A 23,563-nucleotide genomic window follows, 5' to 3' on the forward strand; every position below is an offset into this window, starting at 1 on the left:
TGGGCTCGTCCACCGGTGGTGAGTGATGGCTTGGAAATAAGGACTCCCAGAGGAAAAAAACATTGAATTTCTTTTAGTAAAAACAGTGAGATAAACTGCTAAGGAACAGCATGGGAAAGCAGGTTTGCACAGACTGTTTAGCAGGGCTGGCGTGGCTTACCGCTGCATACTGCTATCAGCTGGGGCTCTGGCTGCTCTAAGTACGCTGGGGAAAGCAGTGCTGGATGATTTTTAGCAAAGTCTCGTGAAAGTAAAAGTGTGAAATTTTTTTTTTTTTTATTTGAACCACTTGTTCTGTTCTTAATTTGATGTCTGCCGTGGATGAAAATAAAACCAGGACTCTGATACCGGTTTTGATTCTTAAACCTACATTTAATCCCTATATATTGCTGTGTTATGTTTGTAAATACAGGATTCTTTTATCTTAATCCCAAAATATGGCAGGCCCCACTCAAGCACTTTTTTCCAATCTCTGTCACATATTGAGTGATAAAGCTGGCTCCAGGTATGGACTGAGCACTGATCAAACAAAAAATATAATCTGTGCCCCGATTTACTGTGAGTTACTTTGCGCCCCTGGGACTAGAGATTATTTACAGGAATAACAAGAATATCCACAGGTTATAATAAAACAAACAGGACTTTTGGAAGGGATTTCCAGTCTCGTGCTTCAGGGCTTGTCGAGCTGCAGCCCTCCAGAAACGACCCACGTTCTCCAGCAGTTTCAGGAGGCGTTTTTCCCTGCCGAGGTCTCTGAGCCAAGCCCCCCGGTGTGGATCCGACCCGGTGCCTTGCTCCCGGCAGCACACAGCAGAGGGGTTCTGGGCTCTGTGCCACAGCCCCTGGTCACTTTTCCCGTCCTCCTTCACCTCGGCAGCAGGGCCTTGGCTTCATGTTCCTGCTCTGAGAGCCGAGGCACCCCGGTCCTGGAGCATCGAGGCACTTCCATGTGGTTATTCGGGACTCAAGGCAGCGGCAGAGCACGCCCGAGCTCCTGGCCACGCACGGCACCTCGAGGCCTCAGACAGCCCCTCTGGGTTTAGTGGAAAATCTCCAGCGGGATGAGCTCACAGGGCTTTGAGCTAACTAAAGGAAAGCTAGATAGTTTCAGGAAAACATACTTGTGGAAGTGTATACGGCTACGTTCCCGCTTCAGAGTGCAAATTTGAAAAAGGTGACTGTACAGCTCGCTCTTAACCTACAACCATGACATAAATACCAACAACAGGTATCACCTTGCTGCGGATCATCGCAAATCCTCGCTCCCAGATCCTCTGCACTCCCGGCAATACGACACATTTGCCCACCAAAAATGAACCGCCTAGACAGAGCGCTCCTGCCCCATGCAGTATTTCGTACTCGGAAATTAGCAAGCCCCTGGGTATGGCTGAAGAACAGGCTTGCTTTACACGCCAATGCTTAGAGATGTTACAAAATCCCACTAAAGGCAATGGTTAATTGCCGAGTGCCAGTTGGAGTGATTACATCTGCCATCTCTAAAAGAAGCTGGAATGCTGTCACTCACTTTGAAATGGCTTGCTGCATTCATCAGTCTAGATGGCACAGAGAAGTTATAACCGTACAAGCCATATGGAGGATGTAAAGAACAATTAAGTGCTTCCCGAGCAATGGGACTTGATGGGAAAATGTTTCCAGATGCATGTAATCCATACAGCATTTGACTAGCAGAACTGGGTACTTGAAGGCACTGCCCGTTTAAGTCTTCAGATTTACCATTTTTCAGGCTTGTTACGCCGAGGGCAGAGAGTTTTGGCATATCCACCATGAAGTGGGGCAAGGCCGGCGGGCTGGCGCCTCCCAGTTTCTCATGGCTTGGGAAGATGAGGGACTGCTGCCTCAGGAAGCTCGCGGGGCAGATCTTGTAGTAGAGGGGCAGGCTGAGGCTGTGCAGGTAGGTCTCAGGGCACGGCACGCCGATGTTGGCCGCTGACAGATGGAAGGCAGGAGGGGAGCACGACGGGGAAAGCAGGGGGTTGAGAGGAGAGGGCGTCCCACCGCTGGAGGTCACTGGAGAAGAGCTGGAGCTCCCACCTGAAAACAGGAACAGAAATCACCCACAGTGATGGCCGCAAACACGGAGCCCTCGGTGGACTCCTGCTCCCACCGCATCTCCCTGCTGCTGGGCTCCATCCCAACGCAAAGCAGCCCCAAAAGTCAGCTCCCGGAAAATGGGAAGACCTCTCCATAAGTTCCACGTTGCTGTTACTCGGTGCTTGTCTAAGAAATATTCAGACCTGTCCAACGCCATTAATTTGACTGGGATAACGATGAGGTTCAGTTCCACACCAACAGATATCTGCTGGGTCCGCACCTCGCTGTACAACTGATAACCTTCTCCTGTTATACGCACACCGTTGCCATTTTCAGTTCCCTATTTTTCGTGCAAATTACAGGCAGCTTTTCCCCCATGTATATAAGAACAAAAAAATGTATTCAGCCTGATGGAGAATTTTTTGTACCTTCCTGCTCACAGGAATTGACTAATTTTGCTTGGCTTCCCATGCAATTTGAAACACACACTCGACTCCTCTAGGTGTCTGCCGCAGCCTTAAACGCACATGTCATTCTGACATTCTCTTCTCCAAAATGAATCAATGGACACTTTCATAATTTGGTCGAAAAGCGACACCGGCTTACTTCACACGTGCAAGCGCTCTCGAGGCTGCTCGTGTGTGTAACACCGCTGTTGGGCACCGCGCCTCCGAGCAGCACCCGGAGCGGCAGCTTCACGTTCATCACCACGCTCTTTTAGAGGCTTTTTCCCCCCACTTCTTTTCGTTTCTTACCAAAGTCAGCTAGTATAAAATCTAACCAAAAAAAAAATAAATGCCCACCAACAACAGCAAAAAAAAAAAAAAAAACAACAAAACACAGACTGTAGACTCGGTGCAAATTAATTTTGCAAGCTCCCAGCTCGCAGAGGATCCCCCAGGTCGGGTAAGCACCGGCAGCACCTCTTCGCAACAGCCCTGGAATGCTTTATTTTAGTGTCTCGCCCCTTCACCACTGATGTCAGTGGCTGCTTGCGGACTGACATCGGTGGGAGAGGACGCAGGGAGCTGGGCTCCTCCTGGTGCGCACATCCCGATGGCCTCCCAGGATTTGTGGGCTTTCAGACACGTAAAAGGGTGCAATGAAGCCAATATTTGTGAGCACGAGACAGCAAATGAGCCCTTGTGCAGACAGCTAGAGCATGCATTCTTGCTCTAGGCAGTACTGACTTCAAGGTATCCCAAGCTGTAACATCACACAGCCTCCAGTACCAGTTTGGGACTGGGGATAACGGTGGAAAGCACAGAGCAGCTCAAATAGCTGGCCCTTACTGCTGTTTCTACGAGGCTTAAAAATCCCAAATTTGTTGCCAATTTTTTCTTCAGTATACCATTCATGCTTCCTTTAAATTTGTCTTCTGGCTTTGGGGATTCAGGATTTCTATTTCAGCTTTTTTTTTTTATTTCTTTTCTCTTTTTTTTTTCCCCTTTCTTTTTTTTTTTTTTCCAGAAATGCAGTTTTCTTACTAGTGGAAATGGGAATTTTGTTCTATTTACATCATTCCAGAAAACTGACCCTTAGGAAAAATACGTTACATACAATTATGTTACGATTAGCAAAAAAAGAAATCCCAGGAAGCCCTAATATTTTAGCATCTGTATGATAATAACTGCAAAAGCTGTGCTGGTTTTCTCATTCCTCACTGCAACCCGTCCATCAGCTCCTCTCCCTGGTACCACAGCCTGCCCAGTAGGTTCAAAAAGAGCTTTTTGCTTTAGAAATGTCTTTTCTATTAAAAAAAAAAAACAAAAACGTAGCTCTCTTTACAATCTGGTAAACCTCTTAATTTCTCCAGAGCCCGATTTTTTATGTCTCTGCATTTTTATGCCCGTACAGCATGATTATTTTGCTGTGGTTTTTGCAGCATTTTCCTACAGAGACCGGCAGGATTCGGCGTGCACCAATACAAATTTGAAGAGCTGGTAACATAAAGGAGAGTAAAAGTGGCAACTTTAACCCCAAACCGGAGCGCTCCAGGGTGCAAAAGCTCTGTTGGTTTTTCCTTCGGCGCTATCAAAAACCACTTTACAGGAACACCTCCGAAGGCCGCCGGGGGCTCAGAGGGGGCTGTAGGAGCCCCCTGCGGGTGCCAGCCGGGGCAGTTTGTGCTCAGTGCCCGACTTTCCCCTCCTCGCCCTGCGTTAAGGGGCTGCGGGAGTGCGGCACCGAAGAGGGCGGCCACTTTCCCTCCTGCGGGAAGCGCGTTTTTCGGGGAAAAAAAAATTTAAAAAAAGTAAAAAAGAGACTGCCCGTGTCCCCCCGTCCCCCTGTCCCCCTTTTTGTCCCCCCCCTGCCCCGCGTCCCCTTCCCACGGGCGCTCCCCGAGCATCGCCCGGAGCCTGCGGCCGTCGGGGGCCGTCGGGGGGTGTCGGGAGCCCCGGGACTCACCGTGGCTGTCGGCGCCGAAAGCCTTGAAGTCCAGGGCGAGCGGGGGCCGCCACGGGTAGGGCTCCAGGAGCCCGTCCAGAACTCCCCTGCGGGCGACACGGGGCTGAGCGCCGCGGCGGGGCCGGGACCGCGACGGGTCGGGGGGGGGGGGGGGGGGGTGGAGGCGGGCGGCGGCCGTTACCTGTTCCTGCCGGGGTCCCGAAAGCCTTTGGCGAAGGGGTTCCTGTCGATCTTCAGCTTCGTGATCTGCGGGGGAAGGGGAACGAGGGGGGCCGTTCGTTGGGGCGTCGGGGGGGGGGACCGGGCCCGTCCGCCGCGCCCGTCGGGGCGGCCGCCGGTACCTGCTGGTTCTGGTAGGCCGTCACCGTGGTGAACTCGGTCTCCTGGAAGGAGAAGGTGTGCACCCCCTCGGCCGGCAGCGACTGGATCTGCGCCAGGTCGAAGCGGGAGTCCTGGGCGATAACGTGCACGCGGGGCTTGTACTTGTGCATGGACTGCAGGATGATCTGTGCGGCAGGGAGGGCGCGCTCAGCCCCGACGGCCCCGGCAGGATGAGGCCGCCGCGCCCTGCCCCGCACCTACGTGCCCCTTGTCGTCCAGCTCGTTGTTGGTCAGCTTCACCCGGTCGAAGCTGACGATCTGCCTCATCCACGTCTCCCCCGAGCAGGGCGAGTCGGGGTGGATGTAGAGCCGCGGCGTGATGCACGAGTGGTCCGTGTTCCCCGCCACCATCCACTGCGAGCTGTGGTAGACGTACCTGGGCCGCCGGGCCGCCGTCAGGCCCCGCAGCCCCCCCCGTGCCCGCCCCGTCGGTGCCCGCCCGTACCTGTAGCGCTTGGAGTCCACGGGCACCACGTCGATGGCGATGTAGTACTGCTGCAGCGGCTGCAGCCCCTTCACCTTCACCCTGACCGACGGGAACATCCTCCTGCGGGCACGGGGAGGCCGTCAGCGAGGGGTGGGGGGGGGGACGACACCCGGGGAGCGGCCGTTTTAAACGGCGACAAGGGGTTGAAAAATTGAACGAGGACCGGAGGGGGGTAAAAAAAAAAAAAACAACAACAAAAAAAAAAACACGTAGAACGAAAAGTATCGAACGAAAAATACCGAACGAAAGCGGCAAAGATAAAAGGGGGAAAGCGCCAAGGAAGGCGAAGCGGAGGGGTGGGGGGGGGGCCCGCCGCTACCTGCCGGCCTTGGTGATGATCATCTCGGTGCCGATCTCGTGGAACCTCCTCCAGAGCTCGGAGCCCTGCAGCTCCACCTGCACCTCGTCCCTCGCCTCCCGGCTCTCGGCGCCGGCCTTGGGCCGCTTCTCTGCGGGGGGAACACAAAGCGGAGGGGGCGCCGGGGCGGCTGCCGAGCCTGCTCCCCCCCAGCCCCGACGGCCCCCCCCCGCCCCCGGCCCCCCGACGGCTCCGCCGCTACCAACCCGGCTCCGGGGCTCTGCGGCTCTGCCTGCAGCCGGCCCCGGCCTCCTCGTCTCGCCCGTCGGGCACCTTCCTCTTGGCCGAGCGCCCCACCAGGGCTTCCACCGAGAAGGCGTGAGCCCGGGAGCTCAGCGCCATGCCCCCCTCCCCCGGGCCGGGGTCCCCCCCCCGGGCCGCCGCGGGGCTCAGCGGGGCGGCGGGGCTCCCGGCGGCCGCTCCATGCGGGGCCCCGGCCCGTGCCGTCGGGGGGCAGCGGGCGCGGCGGGGTCCTCCCGCATCCGAGCGAGGCAAGAGGCGGCTGCGGCTCCCGCTGTTTGTTTTGGAAAGTGGTGGGAGCAGGAGAAAGCCGGAGTGGCATTTCGTGGGGCTGGGGCGGGGGAGGGGGAGGGAGGGAGGGGAAAGCGGGCGGCAGAGGGGAAGAGCGGGGGAAGAGGAGCCGGCCCCGTCTAGGATCAATAAAAGAGTTACTGTTCTCCATTAAATTGTAAAACTCAAAGAAATTTGACATAATTGCACACTAGGGGCCACTTTTCCAACAAAAGTGCAAATAACGTTTAACCAGAACCAGCACAAAAAAAAAGAAAGGGGGGGGGGGGCGCGGAATGAGAGGGGCGAGGGACGGCCGCGCCTCGGCTCTCCCGGCCCCCCCCCCCGGCCCGGCCGCTCCGCTGCCGCCCCCCCCCGCCGTCGGGTTATTTCTTGTTTGTTTTTTAAAGACAGAAAATCCGCCCCAGCCCGGCCCGCTCTGGCATGACCCTCGGGATGTTTCCACGGCCCCGCTTCAAAGCGGCGGCAGCTGCACCGCATTAGGGGCACGAAGCCGGCTTCTCCACCCCCGGCCCCCCCCAAGAAGCCCTCCCCGCGCCCCGCAGCGCCCGAAGCCCTCGGGGGGACGGCCCCGGGCAGGGGGACGGGGGGCAACAGGCGGGACCCCCCCTCCCTGCCACCCTCGGGGCTGCTACCCGGGCTGGGAGGCGCCAAGCCGACCCCATAAGGAAGGGTAGATCTGCGGGAAGCGTTGGCACAGCACCGGGCAGGGCAGGTGAGCCTTCACCTGAGACCGAGGAGAAGGAAAAATGGGCAGGAGGCAGGCTGGGACGGGGCAGGGGGAGCACCGTGTGCCCGACAGCCACCCTCTGATGAGGGTCTTGCCACAAGTGTGCCCCAAACCCTGTGCCATGTCCCCAAATGCCCGTTTGAAGGGTGCTCGTTGCTCCGCTTATGGTGGGTTTGGCACACCGATGCTCACGTACACCCGTTTATTCCCATCCATACATTTCCCCACACATTTACACACCAAACTCCGGCTATTTCTTGCTGGGGCTGAAGGCCAGAGCTCGGCGTCCAGCTCGGCAGCCCGACCCGGGAGCTGCCAGCGAGCATCCAGGTCTGACAGCGAGGCACAGAAAGATCCAGCGGAGCTCACACTGAGCTCGTTTGGGAAAACTGACAGCACTGCTTCTAATGCCCATCCCTGTCCCTGTCCCCATCCCTGTCCCTGTCCTCATCCTTGTCCCTGTCCCCATCCGTGGGGCAGAGGCTGGCGGAGGACAGGGTGGGGAGGAGTCTGGGACCCACGGCGAGGTTGGCTGCACCTACGCAGATCTTTTTTTCTTCCTACAAAGAAAAATGAAGCATTTCATAAACATCGTGGTAATGAGAACGGCATCAGCTCGTGGTTTAAAGCCAGGTGAAGCTCTGGTCCTGCCCGCAGCACGGCCACGCCAGCTGCGCTCCTCACGGCGCTGATAGAAGCCAGCTGAGGGCACCGAGTGTGAACTTTTATCTCTGCTGACATGACATATTATTAAAAAGTATTTCAAGTAATCTTTTATTTCCTCAGCATTGCAACACATTTCAAGAACTTGGACGAGGATCAACCGACCCTTTTTTAATTTCCTACAATGAAAAATAAAACAAAAATAAAGCACAACTGAGATGATATAATCAGGAACATTTTGGAGGTTTAGGTCAAATTAATATGTCAGGGAAGTGTTTTCAGGGGCCTTGGAGAGCTTTAATCCGTCAAGGAGTGACTCAGACCGTTCTTGGGCTTTGTAATCGTATTGTCTTTACCAAATTATGTGGCGGTACGTAATATATTACCGTCATCAGAAAATCGAGCAAATAATCATTTGGCATAAAGTTCAGATTAACTAACTTAATTTTAAAGCAAGCGTTATACAATACTCCAGAAATGTTTGCTTAACTTTAAAATGATCTTTTAATACTGACCGTTAATCTGTTAGAGCACACAGGTAAATTCCAAACACAGACTTTTCTGGTTGTTTCTTGGGCAGATTTTGAGACATTTAATTGTGTCCAAGCAGCGCTTGGTTCTGCCAAGATTAACTTTGCATTTAACAAGGCAAAACAAACAAACACCAAACCGAACTTGACTCGTGGCTTAGGGGCAATATGTGACATGTAAAAGCCACGTGCTCTGCATTACGCGTCTAATGCTTTAATCTTTTGTATCCACACCTGATACGGCGTAGGTTTATGTAAAGCTGTGTTTATAAATTTGGTGCTGAAACTTCTTCAGGTCTAACAGAAAAACTGGAAGGACTGGGAAGGACGGTTTGTTCCCTGTGTCAAGAACTGTGAGCAAGAAAATATTTCCTTTTATATTTTGAAAAATAAAAACCCTTTTTCTGATCTTGCAAACCTGTACGTTCCTGAAGATGCTAATAGGAAAGGTGCTCTCAGCTAATGGCGAATGACAGAATAGAAAACCTCTGAACTGGACTCAAAAACATAGACTAACAAATATTTTGACTATGAAAAGGGAGCCGGTAGCGTTATATCATTCATCTGGGTCAAACCCCTTCAAAACCACTCACTCTACCTGTTCCTAACTGAGACCTTTAGCGGTCAAAGACGAACATGGTCCGTCCAGGGGTCAGGTTTTTTTTGGCAGCCCTTTTGCAGCTGATGCTGCCCTCCGGGTGGTTCCTGACCAGGGAGGCACAGCTCCGTGTCACCCTGTGCCTCCACAAACCCCTGCTGCGCCTGCTTGCTGAGCCTGGCTCTTCTGATCCTGGTGTGTTTTCCTGTCGTGTAAATATAAACGAGCACGCTTCCTCTAATCTCACAGGGGCAAACCTGACACGGAAGAAATGCAAGCTAAAATCTAACATTCCAGAGAGCAAACGATGGCATTTTCTTGAAAGAAAAAACCTTACGAGTGGCAGCGTGCTGCCATCGGCTGCCGCTATCTGCAGCGGAGGGGAATGTGAAGTTTGCCATGGGGCAGCTTCGTGGCTGTCACAGGACCAGCTTCTGAGTGTCCGGGCTGACCAGGACCAGCTTCTGAACACGCTGGCTGGCCCTCAGGCTGCAACCAGAGCAGAGGTGGAGCTGGGCTGCAGCATCTCCATCCTGACTTCGGTGACACTCGGCTTTGCAAGCACCAAACAGTAATTTTTCTGAGTGTGGCTGCCACTTCATCTGAATCATTAAGTGATTACTTACTAACAGATTAACAAATATTCCTAGCAAGCAATCACTGAAAAAGACGCTCCCAAGGACGGAGTAAATCTTGGCAGGAAACACCCGTAGTAGCTCAGAGCGGCGCTTATGAGATTGTTTCCCCTCAAGTTCTCGAATGTCAGGTCCCACAGCATAGCTTTAATTTCACTCTCGCTCTCATTTGGCCCCTGATGAACTCTGACGAACCCTGGCCTGGGATCCAGGCGAGGTGCAAGGGCTGAACCGAGGCGTCGCAGAGCCCAGGTGTGAGGCGGTGAGGAGCGGTGCTGAGCAGCAGGGTGCGACCACGCGCTGATGCACGCCGTGAGCACAGCCAGGACTGGGGGTTCTCCCCGTTGATTTGGGGAATCGGGACGTGGCACCCTCTTAGGATGGCCTTCTCCTTCCCCTCCTGCCACATGCGCTGCGTTAGGTAAAGGTACATTAAAATCAATCTCTGTTATGTTATTTTATACATAAGAATAAAATAAAAAGTTGTAGAGGGAATAGGATTAAGCTCTAAGGAAATGATTCAGTGAAGTAAAAACAATATATGCAGTATTTGGGGAAAGTTAAACCGAATTAGATGCCTCGGATCACTTTGTGGTGAGAGGAGGGCGGGTGGTGTTCCCCACCTCACCCCGGGAGGCCGAACGCTCACCTGCCGCCTGAGACCTTCCCGAGACCACCACCATGGTGGGGCAGAGTGGTGGGGGCTTCTGCCCCCCATCCCACTGCAAACGCAGCACATTTTCTGGAAAAGCAAGATTTCTTGGCTCTGCTCTGCGAGGAGCATGTGTAGCAGCACCTTTCCTACCCAGCTCCTGCCTTCTGGCTGGTGTTGGTGACCTCTTCCAAGCCCTGCCATGCGTCCAGGCATATTTATGGGGCTGGGGGAGGCGTTTCTGCCCGGTGGGAATGGGGGCTCATTCAGGGTGCTGGTGGGCATCCCCATGGGAGAAGGATGGGAGGAAGGAGGAGCATCTCCCCTGGGAAGCCCCCACCAGCCCTGCCCCTGTGCCTGGCTCTCCCAGCCCCGTGTCTTCCCCAGGGGTTCTCCAGAGCACCGAAATACATCCCAGAAACAGCCCCTTCCCCCTGCCAAGGCAAGGGGAACATTCCTGCCGTCTTGAGCTTCTCCCGTAATACTTAAAGAAAATACTTCAAGAATGTGTAATAATCGGGGATTTGGAGAGAGCAAAATTAACCACATGGGCGAAGCGGAAAACCTCCAGAATGGCACCAAAATGTATCCTGTCCTACTTCACCATGGGGAGGAGTTCTGGGGTGAAGGACAGGGCTGGGGGACGTGGGGGACCCCCCCTCCGCCCCACGCTTCTCTGAGCACAGCAGGGACCAGCGAGCGCTCTCCATTTAACTGCCAGGGGAACCACACCGGAGAAGGGAAATTAAAAGTAGTGCTGGGGAAGCTGATTTGGGGTTATCCTATATCCCTGCGCAGGAGAAGATTGCTGGGGCCGCGTTTCCTGCCCCTTGCATCCCGGGGTCCAGCCGGCCCCGACGGGGCGTTACGAGCAGCCAGTCCCTCCACGGAAAGGCACCTGAAGGCAGAAAAGCCTTTTCAAGGAGGAAAGTGAGGTTATTTTCTTTTTTATGAAATGCAGCCTACATCCTGGTTTGCTTCACTGTAAATCCTAACAGGGTGCCTTGGGAGAAAGGTTCTTTGACGGTTTGCACCGCATTGCCTGCGCTGAAAGCAGAACTGGACAAAGTCTCCTGCAATGGCCAAGGTTTGGGGCTGGGGAGGATGGCTGGATTTGTTACTGAGTGGGTCCACAACACACGTCTCAGCCAGGACTGGGCACCTGAATCGATGCTCATTGCTGTTGGGACCAGTAGTTGTACCTCCTTTAATAGGATTTACTAAAACCAGGCCCCTTTAATAGGCTGCAATAGCTGCCTCTCCCTTACTGTTGCTGCCCCAGAGGCATCCCAGGGCCGCCTGCCCTTGTGCTGGCTGCCAAAATCCTTCTTGGGGCTGTGGCTGAGTCCCTGGACTGCCGGGACGACTGTCCCCAGTGTCCCCACCTGGGGTCCCCGGCTCTCGTGCCTTTCTGGGACAGCCGTGAGCCTGGAGGTAGGCTTAGAAAAGCCTTCCTGCCGGGATGCTCACGGTTATTTATTGCTCATGCAGCCACCACAGGCCAGCACAGCTCTATCTCACCAAATCCTGGCGGCTGCAATAGGTTCTGCTCCTCAGTCCTTCGCTGGGCTTGGTGAAGGTGGGTCCGAACACGATGCGATGATTTATCCCTGATCCCACTAGCTCTGCTGCAGAGCGCTTTGCCAATGGGTTATTTCTGACCCATTTCTTTCCACCGTGCACTGACCGAGCGCTTTGCAGCAGCTGGTTTGAAGGCAGGTTGGAGACATGGTGGCAGTGATGAATTTTCATTCCTCAGCTTTGTTTCGCTATTTTCTCCTTGGTTATTGCAGCTAATTACTGCTGCAAATGCAAACAATACTGGGAAGAGAATAAAAGCTTGGAAAAGGGATTGCATTCAGGAGGAAAATAAATCAGAAAGTTTGCAAGGAAGCTTTCACTCATCTTCTGAGCACTGATGTGCTTTTGAATTGTTAGCTTGCACTTTGGTTAGGAAGTGACTTTTGAAATTAAACAGAAAAGATACGATCTTAATATTTCATGAGACCTGCCAATACAAATATCTGTCAGCAGATGTGTAAAAGAACAGCTTTAAAAAAAAAAAAAAGGAAAAAGAATCACACGACATCTTCTAAGGAGAGTGATGTCACCCCCCGACCAAGCTATATATTCTTTGTATTTGAAATTAAAACCTCATGAACTCTCAATGTGAAGCTGGGTGAAACCCTGTTTTTTCCGAGTTTCCCCTTGGGGATGAAGGATATTATTTTCTGCTTTTAATTTGAAGTAATAAATAAGTGAGATTGGCTTACCACCTGACGGCACCATCTGAGCTGTGCACAAGCAGGAAATGCAGCCTGTGCATGTTAACGTGCAGGTAGCTGCCATACAAAGGCTGCCAAAGAAGTCCATTTGTGGCTGATAGTGCTGTAGTAAAAGAAAACCAGCGTTAGCTGAACTGGTCAACAAGCTTCATGAGGGATTTCAGATCAGAGAACAGGAAAATCTGTCTCCGTGGTATTATCCGCGCTTCCAAAATTTCCTTCTGGCTGCACTGGGTCACAGACCGCCGACTGTAAATTATACAGCAAGAAATCGAACGATCTTTTTCAATAAGGAAAGAAGAAAAACATGCAATGATTTAATATACGAAGCAGTTCAACGTATGGGTTCCTTTTGTTCGCAAATGCGGACAGTTCTGTTGAGATCCAAAAACCACTCCAAACCTTCCAAATTAGCAAATAACCATCTGGCCCGGTGGCTCAACACCTTCCGTAGCCATAAATCCAAATCCCAGCCACATTATCAGGGGATTTGCTCTGAAAAACCAGCTCGGGCCTTGGGTAATGTGAAAACAAGGTGGGACGGGGAAGGGCGCAGGGGGAGCTGCGGCTGGGGGCGGCGCAGGATCCGTGGAGCGCCGCTGGGTGCCTGGGGTGAGCTGGGACACCCCGCTGAGCCTCCTCCTGTCCCAACACCATGGGTTGCTCCATGTGTGCTAGCTCCGAGCCTCCGAGCACGCTCCTGGGGTTTGCTGTAGCCAATATGGACATGGAGCAGTGCTCACCAGGTGTGCTTTCTTCTCTAAGGTCTAAGGTTTTAGATAAGATGCAATTTAACAAGTAGCATTAAAGAGGTAATATCCCTGAAAAGAGTTGTCTGCAGGCAGAAGAGCCCCCAAATCCTCATAATGGCTGTGTTTCTGGACACCATGCCCCAGGAACTCAAATCAGCCCTCGACCTATCACATCTGCCTTTATTCATCCTCTGCCCTGCCAGTCTTGGCCAGGAGTCTGAGTTACGATTGTAGATCACGCACAAAAAATTTGCCTCTTCCTCACCCTCAAGGCCTGGAATAAGCAGCTGAGCCTGATTTTGGATCTGCAGCAAGTTTTAGCCATCAGAAAAGTTGTGTATTCGTTGCACATCTGGTTGCGTTTGTGGTCGATATTACCTTTCAGTGCTGCTCAAGCCTGTCCATGCCCACTAGTTACCAGAGCAAAGAGCCCCTCCGCGTGCAGAAGTCCACTGTGGGCGACTTGGAGGACATTTTGCATTTAAATATTATTGGTAATTCGTTACTAATCGTATGCTAGGAGCAAGTGTGGCATTAAACCAGACAGGGAGCAGAGCTGGCATCAGGATCTCGATGTGGGCACCTTCCAGCTGGCGCCTGCAGACCCATGCAGGCAGCTCGTGGAAGGGCAGGGGGGTTCCTTTAAACTGCAGGGCAAAGGACTATGTATGTTATTTGGATTTCTTCCTACGTTCTCGCATCTGCTCGGTTTTATTATCCCATATCCCACAGACTTCAAGTGCTTCCACATATAAGGGAATTAATCCAGAGCAATGAAAACCAACGCGAAGTTCAGCAGCCATGCTCACAAACGCGTGCGGCCCCACTTTCCGCTCCTCACAGCTTCTAACTCGGGATCTTTGGGACCTCCCCAAGAAACTGCAAATGCAGTGAATCACGGAGGAGTCAGGAAAGCTTCAATTACAGCTCCGCTTTGCTGTTGGAGGGCAGGGAACAACTCCGTCCTTTATTTAATGTGCTTCCACCACCACTTTCCTAGCTCTGCGGCAGCACGTGCTGTGGCACTGCGTTGCCCAGCCCAGTGTGTTTTGTGTTACCCGGTCCATGCAGCTGGAGGCTGGAGGTAAGAGGACTGAAAAATGCGTTATCCTCTGATTGTGAGAATGCAGGGCATAGCCATGATATCTGGAGTGAATCTGCACTCCACCAGCTAGAGAGAAATAAATACTCAGATGACAGCACGGTGATTTATTTTTCTGTAATTTATATCAATAAAGCACAAGTAGGAAGGTTTGTAGGAAACTAATAGGAGAAATCTTGCCATTTAATCTCCATTGCTGGCAGATATAGCTGACTGCCAGAAAAGTGGGTCGGAGACCTGGGGCCGAGCTGCGCGGGGCTGAGCACAGGGCTCGCTGCCTGCTCCTGCTGCTGGCGTGGCAAACAGGCTTGCGCGCTTCTGGGGCAGCTGCTGTGTGAACAGACCCGAGTTTGAAAACTGTCTTCCTTTGTTTACCTGCCCAAAAATTAAGAACACGTTGAGAATAATTTGTAAGACAAAAAGAAAAGCCTTAATTCAGCAAGCGCCTGGTTCAACAGCTAATATTAACTGCACTGCGCTACCAGGAAAGCCTCCTGCCGGGGTTTCGCACGTGCAGGAGATGCTGCTGCTGCTGCAGGGAGCTCCCGGGCAGCTTCTCAGTCATGAAGTTACAGAAAAGTTTTCAGTTTAAAGGAAGAAAGTCAAATTAAAAACATGTAATGCATTCTGTCTTGCCCTCCATGCCTACAAATTGCAGCTCAAATCACTGTAATCAAGTGCAGTTGAAGGAAAACGGTATTTGTTACTTTCTGCAGCTTGTTTCCCTTCTCCCTCCTGTCAGGGGGTTCTCGGGTTTTCCTCTGCTTGGTGACCAGGGCCTCCTCTCGTCTTGCTGGAAGTTTAAAAGCAAGGAGGGGAAATAATAGTAAATATTATTGTTATTTGTTATTAAAGGCACAATAAATCCAGGGGCAGCTACAACAACTGAAACCTTTTCAACTAAGATTTTTATCTGTTAGGTTTTTTGATTAAAATAGGTGCCTTGAATTAAGTTTTCCTTTGAGGCTGCTGAGTCGGTGTCGTTGGGGTGCTCAGAGCAATAGCTTAGGAAAACATTCGACAGAACTGCAGTTAGTGATAATCCTGATATTCAGAATTTGTTAAATTATTTGTCTTTCGTTGTTTCCATTCTGTTTGTAGTTTGTGCCTAACCTGCACTTGTAGAAGGCTTTTATGCTTTGATTTCTCCAGCTGCTGAAGGATTGGCGTAACAAGGACCAACAATGGGTCGTTACAAATTCAGTGATTGCTTTCATAAGGAAGTGATGGGATTTACCTGTGATGGCATTTACCTGAGCTATAGCAGTTAAGAGAAAGTTGTGGTTCTCTTGGTCCAGCCACATCATGTTGTGTCTTGAACGTTTCTGCAAATAATTCAGGGAAGAGATTTATATATATATAAAAAAGTAAATTATTATTCTTATTCTTATTCTTATTATTAATAATAAACTTGTACTAAAATAACCTAGTTGCTGGGGGGAAAAACCCAAACAAACAGGCTTTTAGCTCTCATATTCAACTCTAAAATAGTTCTGCGTACGGCTCCTGGGCAGCACTTGCCTGTGGCTGGTACGAAGCCGGCGTCATTCAGACTCAGGCCTGAGGACGAGGGTTTCGGCAGCCGGAGGAAAGCTGCCTTATTTTCTCTCTTCCAGTGTGAATCTCTGGCTGCTGCCCGACCCGACCCAGCAGTGAGATTTGGGAAGGGTTTGGGGGCAGGGGTTAGGGTTTGGGCAGGACACCCAGACCCTCGGGGCCGCGCCACACAAACCGAGGGAGGAACCCCCCCGAATTCAGCATCACTTCTGAGGCCGCTGAGCTCTGAGCTGGGCTTGTTTGGATTTAGGGAGCCAGGAGCGTGAGGAAAGCAGGTGAGCCCAAGGTCCTGGCACGTCATGTAATGCCGTGGGTTATATCACACTGCGCGGCACGTAGCGTGTTCATGACAGCGTTACAAACAGGGCCTGAGGAAACCTGCTCCCTGCCTCATGCCAGGTAGAAGCTTTCCCTCTGGAATCCAGGGGATTAGTCCAGAAGCAAACCTAAACTATCCGCAGTGTTCCCGACCTTTGAAATCCCTGGGGGCTTTAGCCAGGCTTTCTGGGCAGGCGGGATTTTGCATGAGGAGAACGAAGGCATCAAAACCTGGCTCGTACGCAGAGCCGGTAGTGATTTGTTTGGGTAGGAAATACTTCTTACCCCCCTCGCAAAAAGCCCTGCAGCAACCTAACGGGAGGAAGAAAGCCTTCGCAATTAACCCCAGCCCATAAAGCCCGCTCCAAATGAAGAAGGATTTTTAAATTCTATTTAGATTCTTTTTTTTTTTTTTAAAAAAAAAGGCATATCAGTTTACATTTATAATGTTGGTATCATCCAGTATTTTAAATCAAATTATAGCTGTATCAGGCTGCTTAACAATGTTTCTTTTTAATTAGGTTTACTAGTCCCACATGCATTTTTTGAAAAATAAATTAAACAAACTTAATTAAATTACATGACAGGGGTTAGGTAAGACTGTAAAAAGCCCAGCAAGAATACAAGGGTTGAGAAATGCTTTAGGATACACTCACGTTTTACACTTTTCCTAAAAACTGTCTCCTTTAGGCCAATTTCCAGAGGTTGTGTTCCCTCCTTGTGCACTCACCACCTGCAGTGCCTTATGTCCACGGCATTGTCCGGGCTGTCTCTTTTTTGGTAATTTCCCTTAAACATGTTTTAAACGCTGCCTTTGCCAATAGATTGAACAGGGAGCTCCTCAGAAAGCTGAGAATCGATGAATTTGCTTTAATTTCCCTGCTCTGTACAGACTTTCTCAATGAGCAGTGCGTTGCGCTTACAGGCAGGCTTGCGTGCCTTCGGCAGAGACCTGCGCCGGGCATCCCTGGGGTCCCGGCTTTGTAACCGCCTGCCCCAAAGTCAGAGTCTGTCCTCAGGGTTTCCTCCTCATCTGATTGCAGGAACCCTATCAAGATCGGGATTTCTGTGGTCTCTGCAGCATTTTTCACTTCGTGGAAGCCCCTCGTTTTCACAGAAAGCGAAAGCGTTTGTGCTACGCTGCCACTACCAAGAAAACGGCCTGTTTGCTTTCATACTGGAAAAATGTGGATAGAAACGTATGGGGTGAAGGGAAGGGAAACCCCGAGGGCTGGGCAGCGGGCTGCAGGGTGCGGAGCTGAACCCTCTGCTGCTGGCTGCGGCTCAGCGAGCGCGGGGTGGGCGCTGCAGCCGGGCATCACAGGGCGCACGTTGTCCTGTGCAGCACCACGGAGCACAAATAATTTGCTCTTTTTCCTATTTAAAAGCAGTCTCAGGGACTGCCGCAGCAGGGGAAAGCACCTTGCTGAGGAAGCACTCAATACAGCAGATAGCATCGGGGTGGATTCACAGTTCACGGTAAGATTACCGCGGGTTTTTCGGGGGGGGCAAATTGAATAATCCCATTGAGGAAGAGGAAAGCAGCAAACCCGCCTGTCTCCAGCCACACGGGGAGGTAAAGCACGGCGATGGCAGCCACACGGGGCTGTGATCATCCCCCAGAGCAATGGGGCATCTCCCCCGATGGAGACAGACAGCTGTCACCACGCCGCGAGCAGCGCTTCGGTCGTGCCGGTAATTCCCCCGGCTCCGAGGGCTCTGCATCTGGGTCTGCAAGGATGAAGTCAGCCCCGGAGCCGCTACGGGCTGGAAGTGATTTCACCGAGCTGCAATGCAGATGGATTAATTCCAGTACTGTAAAGTCAACATGGTCGAACACTGGCTACATCACAGTCTTCATTACTGTGGTCTGGATCGGGTTTTGATGAAGTAATTTCCCTTGAGTTTAGCACTTAGAAAACATATAGGGCGTCCTTCTCGGATTTGTCTGGAGAGCGGTCCCCCCCCGCCCCGACCCCCCCAAATTGGCCTTTATCAGTTGCACATGGACCCCTGCGATTTGGAGGGCTTTCAAACGAGGCCCATATGGCCTGTGGCACACGATGCCCAAACAGTCGGCTGCATGAAATGGGACGCGCTCTCGGTGCGGACCGTGGATGTTATTAATAACAAATGATATAACACTCCGAGCCGGCGTCCCCAGATGAGGGCGGATTAGCGATTCCTCAATCCTTGCCGAGGGCCCTGGCTCCCAAGCTACTCCAGAGGAGCACGGAGGGGACCCACAGCACCACGGCAGAGCGACCGGGGGGACAGCGGGTCTCATGCGGCCGGGCTCAGCCACAGTGAGCGGCACCAGGAAGCCCGTGCTAATCATCCCGCCCAATTTGCAGTTCCCAAGACTTGAAGAGAGCCCTTCATGCAGAGTAGATGTTTATTTTGTATTTTTTTTCTTGGCTATAAACTGTAATTGAATACTTGTCATGTGCAATTTGCTTCCTCGGGAGAAACTCCTGGAAACGTGACCCAGCTCTGGGCACCAGGCTCCTACTGCCACCAACGGCACCTCCAGGAACCTTCCTGCAGGAGCTGCCTCCCAAAAAGTAGCTCCAGCTCCTCCACTTGGCACCAGGGCCTGAACAAAAAATGCTCTGAAGGGTCAACAATGGGGTGCCCCCAATACCAGCTCCTTCATCTTCAGAGACCTCTTCCCACCACAGCTTGATGCTGGATGTCAGCACCCAGGTCCTGCTCTCCTGGACGAGGGCATGAGGGGTGAATGGCAGGGAGGGCTGGATGTTAGCTGGAATTATGGCTGTGCTTTGCTGAAAATCCTCTCAGAAATGCCAGCAGGCATCCCACTTCTCATCTGACTTGCAGCAGGGGTTGCACTGAGCCTGTCCCCGCCACATTCTCCTCAGACACGAGGACCAAATACCTCATGGCCAAAAGCATTGAGAGCTTTTCCCTCCCTCCCCACCCTTGTTTTCCATTTTGCCTTTTTTATGAGTATGAACCCATGAAAATAAATTTTAAAAGGTCTATAAAAGCCTGCAATGGGCTGGCAACAACAAGCAAACCCATGCAAACACTGAGGTGGCAACAAAACGCTAAAAAAAAGGACATGAAGAGACACCAAAACCTGGCCAGCACTGAGCTAAAATCCATGTGGCTAAACAAGGCTAAACAAGCAACTTGTACAGGGTGAAACGCCAGCATTTGAGCAGTCAATGCCATTCCTGATGTCCCTACAGCCCCCACCTGCTGGCTGCAGCCCCCCGTGCCCCGGGGCCTTCCTGGCCGGGGTCCTGCCGAGCCGATCCCCATCGCCCAGCCACGATGGGAGGGAAAAGTTGCTCTCTCTGCTTCCTCCCTGTTTTCTTTTGCGGGTGCTCTCTGGAGTGATAACGTGGAATTTCCTCCGAAACTCAAGCTGAGGGAAGGAAATTAATTTTCCCTTTTTTTTTTTTTTCTTCTTCTTTTTTTTTTTTTTTAACTGTAAAGAAATTATTTCATATGCCTGAGATGAAGTGCCTTAATAAGCAGACCTGCGAGGTTTAAATTCAAACAAAGCGATTCTCGCTTAGTGCCATTTCCATTGCTCGCACGGCGTTAGGATGGGAACGCTCTGGGCAGGCCTGCAGGGGAAGAAAAGCTTTCCTGTGGCAGGCAGTAAGGCCGGAGTGGGTGCTGTGTGCGGCTCGTTGCCTTTATCCAGGGTCAGGCATTTACGAGGCTGAGGCAATTGCCGCACCCCCCAAATAGGCTTCTGTCCTGGAGTTAACAGGTTCTGTGCTGAAAAGTTTTATGGGAAATACAGAAAATTCATTAATATTCCTGAAGCATGGATGCAAAGTGTTTACCTCTGAGAGCTGTTGACTACCCAGGCCTGTTTTATTCGGGTTAAAATTTATTCACATTTTATAAAGCAGTCAGTAGTAGGATACTATTATATAGGATACTAGGATAATATGTAGGGTATATTAGGATAATAAGATACTATTATTAAATCTTTTTTTTTTTTTTTTTTAACATATTATAAAAAATCACAGGGAAGAAAATGTTCCCGGCTGCCCTGATTTCCAAAGCAAGTGTTTTAGTACCTCTGCAAGCAGGGAGAGCCCGTGGAAGGGGCTGCAGATTTACCAGGAGAACGACAGTAAATGGGAGCAGGAGTTTAATCACGCCGTCGGAAAGCACTGCTCTCTCTGGAGCCTCTCCCTGGTTAGGGCATGATTTACAGCGCTCCTCTCTCTGTACATTAAAGCATTCCCAAACATTATTTCCTATTCGGTGCTATTTACTCTATTCGGTTTAATATAAGAGAAGAGGAGGAAATGTGTGTCCGGGTCAGTGGCCAAGGGCCTGATCTGGAACCGGCAGCAGCAACTTTTGTTATTTTTTTTTGTGTTAATCTTCAACTTTTGGATAAAACGACTTGTCCATCAAATCCTATCAATGCTCAGTTTTGGGTTATATCAGCCCGTAACCAGCCACCCGTCCTTACATTACATTTCGAGGCTGCGACAGAGGTGGCTGCTGCCATTAAACCCCGTTGCCCCCCTCTCCGATAGCTTTGCTTTTCTAACCCAACGCATTTATTTTATTTTCCAAGCGCTGCGGCCCGCTCCCTTCCTGCCCTCGCCGACTGGAAAAACGCTTTAACCTTGATTGGAGCGGCGCAAAGAAAACCGATACAAGGGCCACGGATTTGTAAAGGTATAGCTTCCTCTTCTTGTTTTCCTTGTCAATCAGCGTCCCCACGAGCCCGCAGAGCGGGGCGGCAGCCGGGAACTCGCCCCACGCTGGGCCGGCAGCACTCGCTATTTCCACGCGCTGTCACAATTCACGGTCTCCCTGTTAGGTGTTTGCTTCCAGAAGCTGGCTCTTGTTTCATAAAGTGAGCACTCCCAAGTTAGTTTGAATAATTTCCGTTTTTCTCCTACATTAAAAAAAAAAAAAAGAAAGTAACATAAAATGTTGCAATTTATCAAAACACCTGACGAAGCAGCCCAATTTTTAGGATTTTTTTCTACCATTTATTGATATAGCATACTATTTATTTATTTTACCAATGCTATTTATTTACTCAACACCCCCGTGCACCCTGATGGTGGCAAGGGCACAGGCAGATAATTTTCTAAAGCAGCCCCTGGGATTTTCCTGCGGGATTCGGATGCTGGAATTGCTCGGATCCCCTCCGGGGCTCAACCATCAGCTCTGCAGCGTGGGACCTCCAGCTCTGAAGTCGCACATTTGCATCTCTGGAGCTGCGGAGCAGAAACGGCCGGGGCACAGGCAGCTTAATAGCTTAAGTACAGAGAAAATTGTCAGGATGTGCAGGATTCAGAGCCTGCTCACTTGCCTTGGCTCTATGCCCCGCTAAAAAGGTTTTTCCTTTCATGGCCTTTCACAATACCACATTTCTTTTTTCTTTTTTTTTTTTTTTCTCTTTTTTTTTTGACTGAATTGAGCCCTGAAAGGAGTAACCCTAGACAGAGTGAAATTTTCCAATCACAGATCCCCCGGCTGCCCTAGAACAGTTTCGCTGTTATTTTTGCCCGACAATGAAATATTTTGGACTGATGAGAACAGAACACCCACCTTTTGCTGGCATCCGAAAAATATTTCTCGGAGCAAAACAGACCCCAGTATTTGAATTATGGCCCCAAAACCGCAGCCTCGTCCCTGCAGCTCTGAGGTGGTGATACGAATCCATCTGCAGAGAGCAAGGCTCGCATCACGGGCCGCTGATAAAGAAAGTGCTGGGGCTTTTCTGAGCAGAAGCGGTTGTTTCAGATCTCTGCTATGTGAGCTATTTTACACTTTGCCGATACGTGTTTTTGGCAACAGGAAAACAGGAAACCAGCTTGGAAAATATTAACTAGATGGAAACCAAGATCGTAAAGTATTTTGGTCTGGCCAGCTTTCGTTCTTCCAATCTGTGAGCGCAGCAGAAGCAGAACTGTAAACCAATTAAAGGCAATCTCATTTAAGAGGCTTCTCACGGAGGGAAGAGCTCTGGCGTGTCTGTGGCGGGGCGGCAAGCAGCGAGGACACCACCAAGCCCAGCACCTGTGGGGATATTGCTAACAGAGACGGGGCTGGGGCAGGGCGGGATGCGATGCAGATGTTCCCAGCACCGGCTAGCACCGCTAGCTGCAGACACCAGACATGGGCCGCTCGGGTCAGATTCTCCCTCAATTATTAAGGGAATCCGATGCCGTTTTTTTAATACCACCAGCATGTATTTTGGACAGGTTTGGGCAATTTGAGAAGTAATGGAAATTTAGCACCGCATGGCCCTGGGGAAGAGCAAACTCAAAAAAAAAAAAAGGCCAGGAGCGAGGGGAAGCGCGGTGCAGGGAGCGCGCTGGCTCCGCTGTGTCCCTGCTCACCCCCGCCGTCACCGCTCGGGAGCCTTCCCCCTGGCGGCATTTTGCCCCTTCTCTCAGAAATTGCTCGGCTGCAGCGCTATCCAGGATGCCACGTCCTGCTCCTGAGCAGTTTTTCCCACAAGAGCCCTTGCAGCCGGAGGCCACGGACTCATTTTTCCCCTCGGCACCCAAGCCAGCGAGCACTTACAGCCCACTTTGCATCCTGAGAACTCACCAACAAATTGCTTCCACACTACACCACAGCTTCAGAAATTGTGCAGTACAAGGGTTAACCAACTTAAACGTTTAAAGAGTCATGAAATGGACTGTTTCCGCTTTCCATCTGGCTTTTATCAATTTTAAGTCGGTTTCAGAAGTACTGCTACACAATCAAAACACACAATCTCCCTAGTCAGATAATTCAATTTTATAAATGAATTACTTATGTGCCTATAAGTAAATACATTCCTATGCGGGGAGATATTGACTGCTGTCAATGAAATAATGAGGTCCAGGGGATGCGGCCGCGGCTGTGAGCACCGGCCCCTCAGAGATGTCCTCCTGCGGTGCCGTGGGACCGACGGAGCCCCCGGCACACCGGGACGTGGTCGGACAGGAGGGGCTGCCCCGTGGGAGGGGACACCTCGAGCCTCCTCTGAGGACCTTGGTGTGGACCACAAGCAACGTCATGGGAGTGAAAGGGGATGGACTTGGCCGTGAGTTTGAGACGCGTGGTAAGTAGGGGGAAAATATGTTGGAAGGGATGGTTGGAAGGTACAGAGACCCTACACAGGGGCTGTAGGAGGTCCCAGCCTTCCCATGCAGACACATCTCCTCCCCCCAAGCTATTTCAGCCCCACCTTGTTCCACAAAGTGCTAAAAACCACCCTTACACCTATCAAACTGCATGCAAGGAGACCTGATGCCGCAGGAGATGACTTCTCAGCTATTGTGTTTTGGTGCTTGGGGTCTACATCCAATGTGGACTTTGAGTGTGGGCATAGACACAGACGTGCACCCACATTCAGCCTGCTGCACCCACTTGGGTGTTGCACAGCAAAACGCTGCACACAGGAACGTGCAGACTCCTGCTATTGAGTCTCTGGAGCAAGGAAATCTGCAAAATCTGATGGCCATACATGGCGGGTATGATTTCAGCCTGGGGATGTGGCCCAGGGACTGTTG

General features: G+C 51.4%; 1 protein-coding gene across 2 annotated transcripts; it reads right to left on the reverse strand.

Moving 5' to 3' along the window:
- Positions 1-1,441: 1,441 nt before the first annotated feature.
- TBX22 (T-box transcription factor 22) lies at positions 1,442-6,029 on the reverse strand. Of its 2 annotated transcripts, none has more exons than XM_035541954.1 (8): positions 5,912-6,029; positions 5,649-5,826; positions 5,288-5,389; positions 5,044-5,218; positions 4,803-4,967; positions 4,643-4,707; positions 4,462-4,547; positions 1,442-2,052 (listed from the first exon to the last, which is right to left on the reverse strand). In XM_035541954.1, exons 1-8 carry the CDS (start codon positions 6,027-6,029, stop codon positions 1,442-1,444), a joined length of 1,500 nt encoding a protein of 499 aa, XP_035397847.1. The 2 variants fall into 2 exon arrangements, with proteins under 2 accessions (XP_035397847.1, XP_035397848.1); XM_035541955.1 differs by having other exon boundaries at positions 5,649-5,778; positions 5,894-6,029.
- Between the last annotated feature and the right edge of the window lie 17,534 nt (positions 6,030-23,563).

Source organism: Cygnus atratus, chromosome 13, assembly GCF_013377495.2.
Source record: "Cygnus atratus isolate AKBS03 ecotype Queensland, Australia chromosome 13, CAtr_DNAZoo_HiC_assembly, whole genome shotgun sequence".
NCBI classification, from domain to species: Eukaryota; Metazoa; Chordata; class Aves; order Anseriformes; family Anatidae; genus Cygnus; species Cygnus atratus.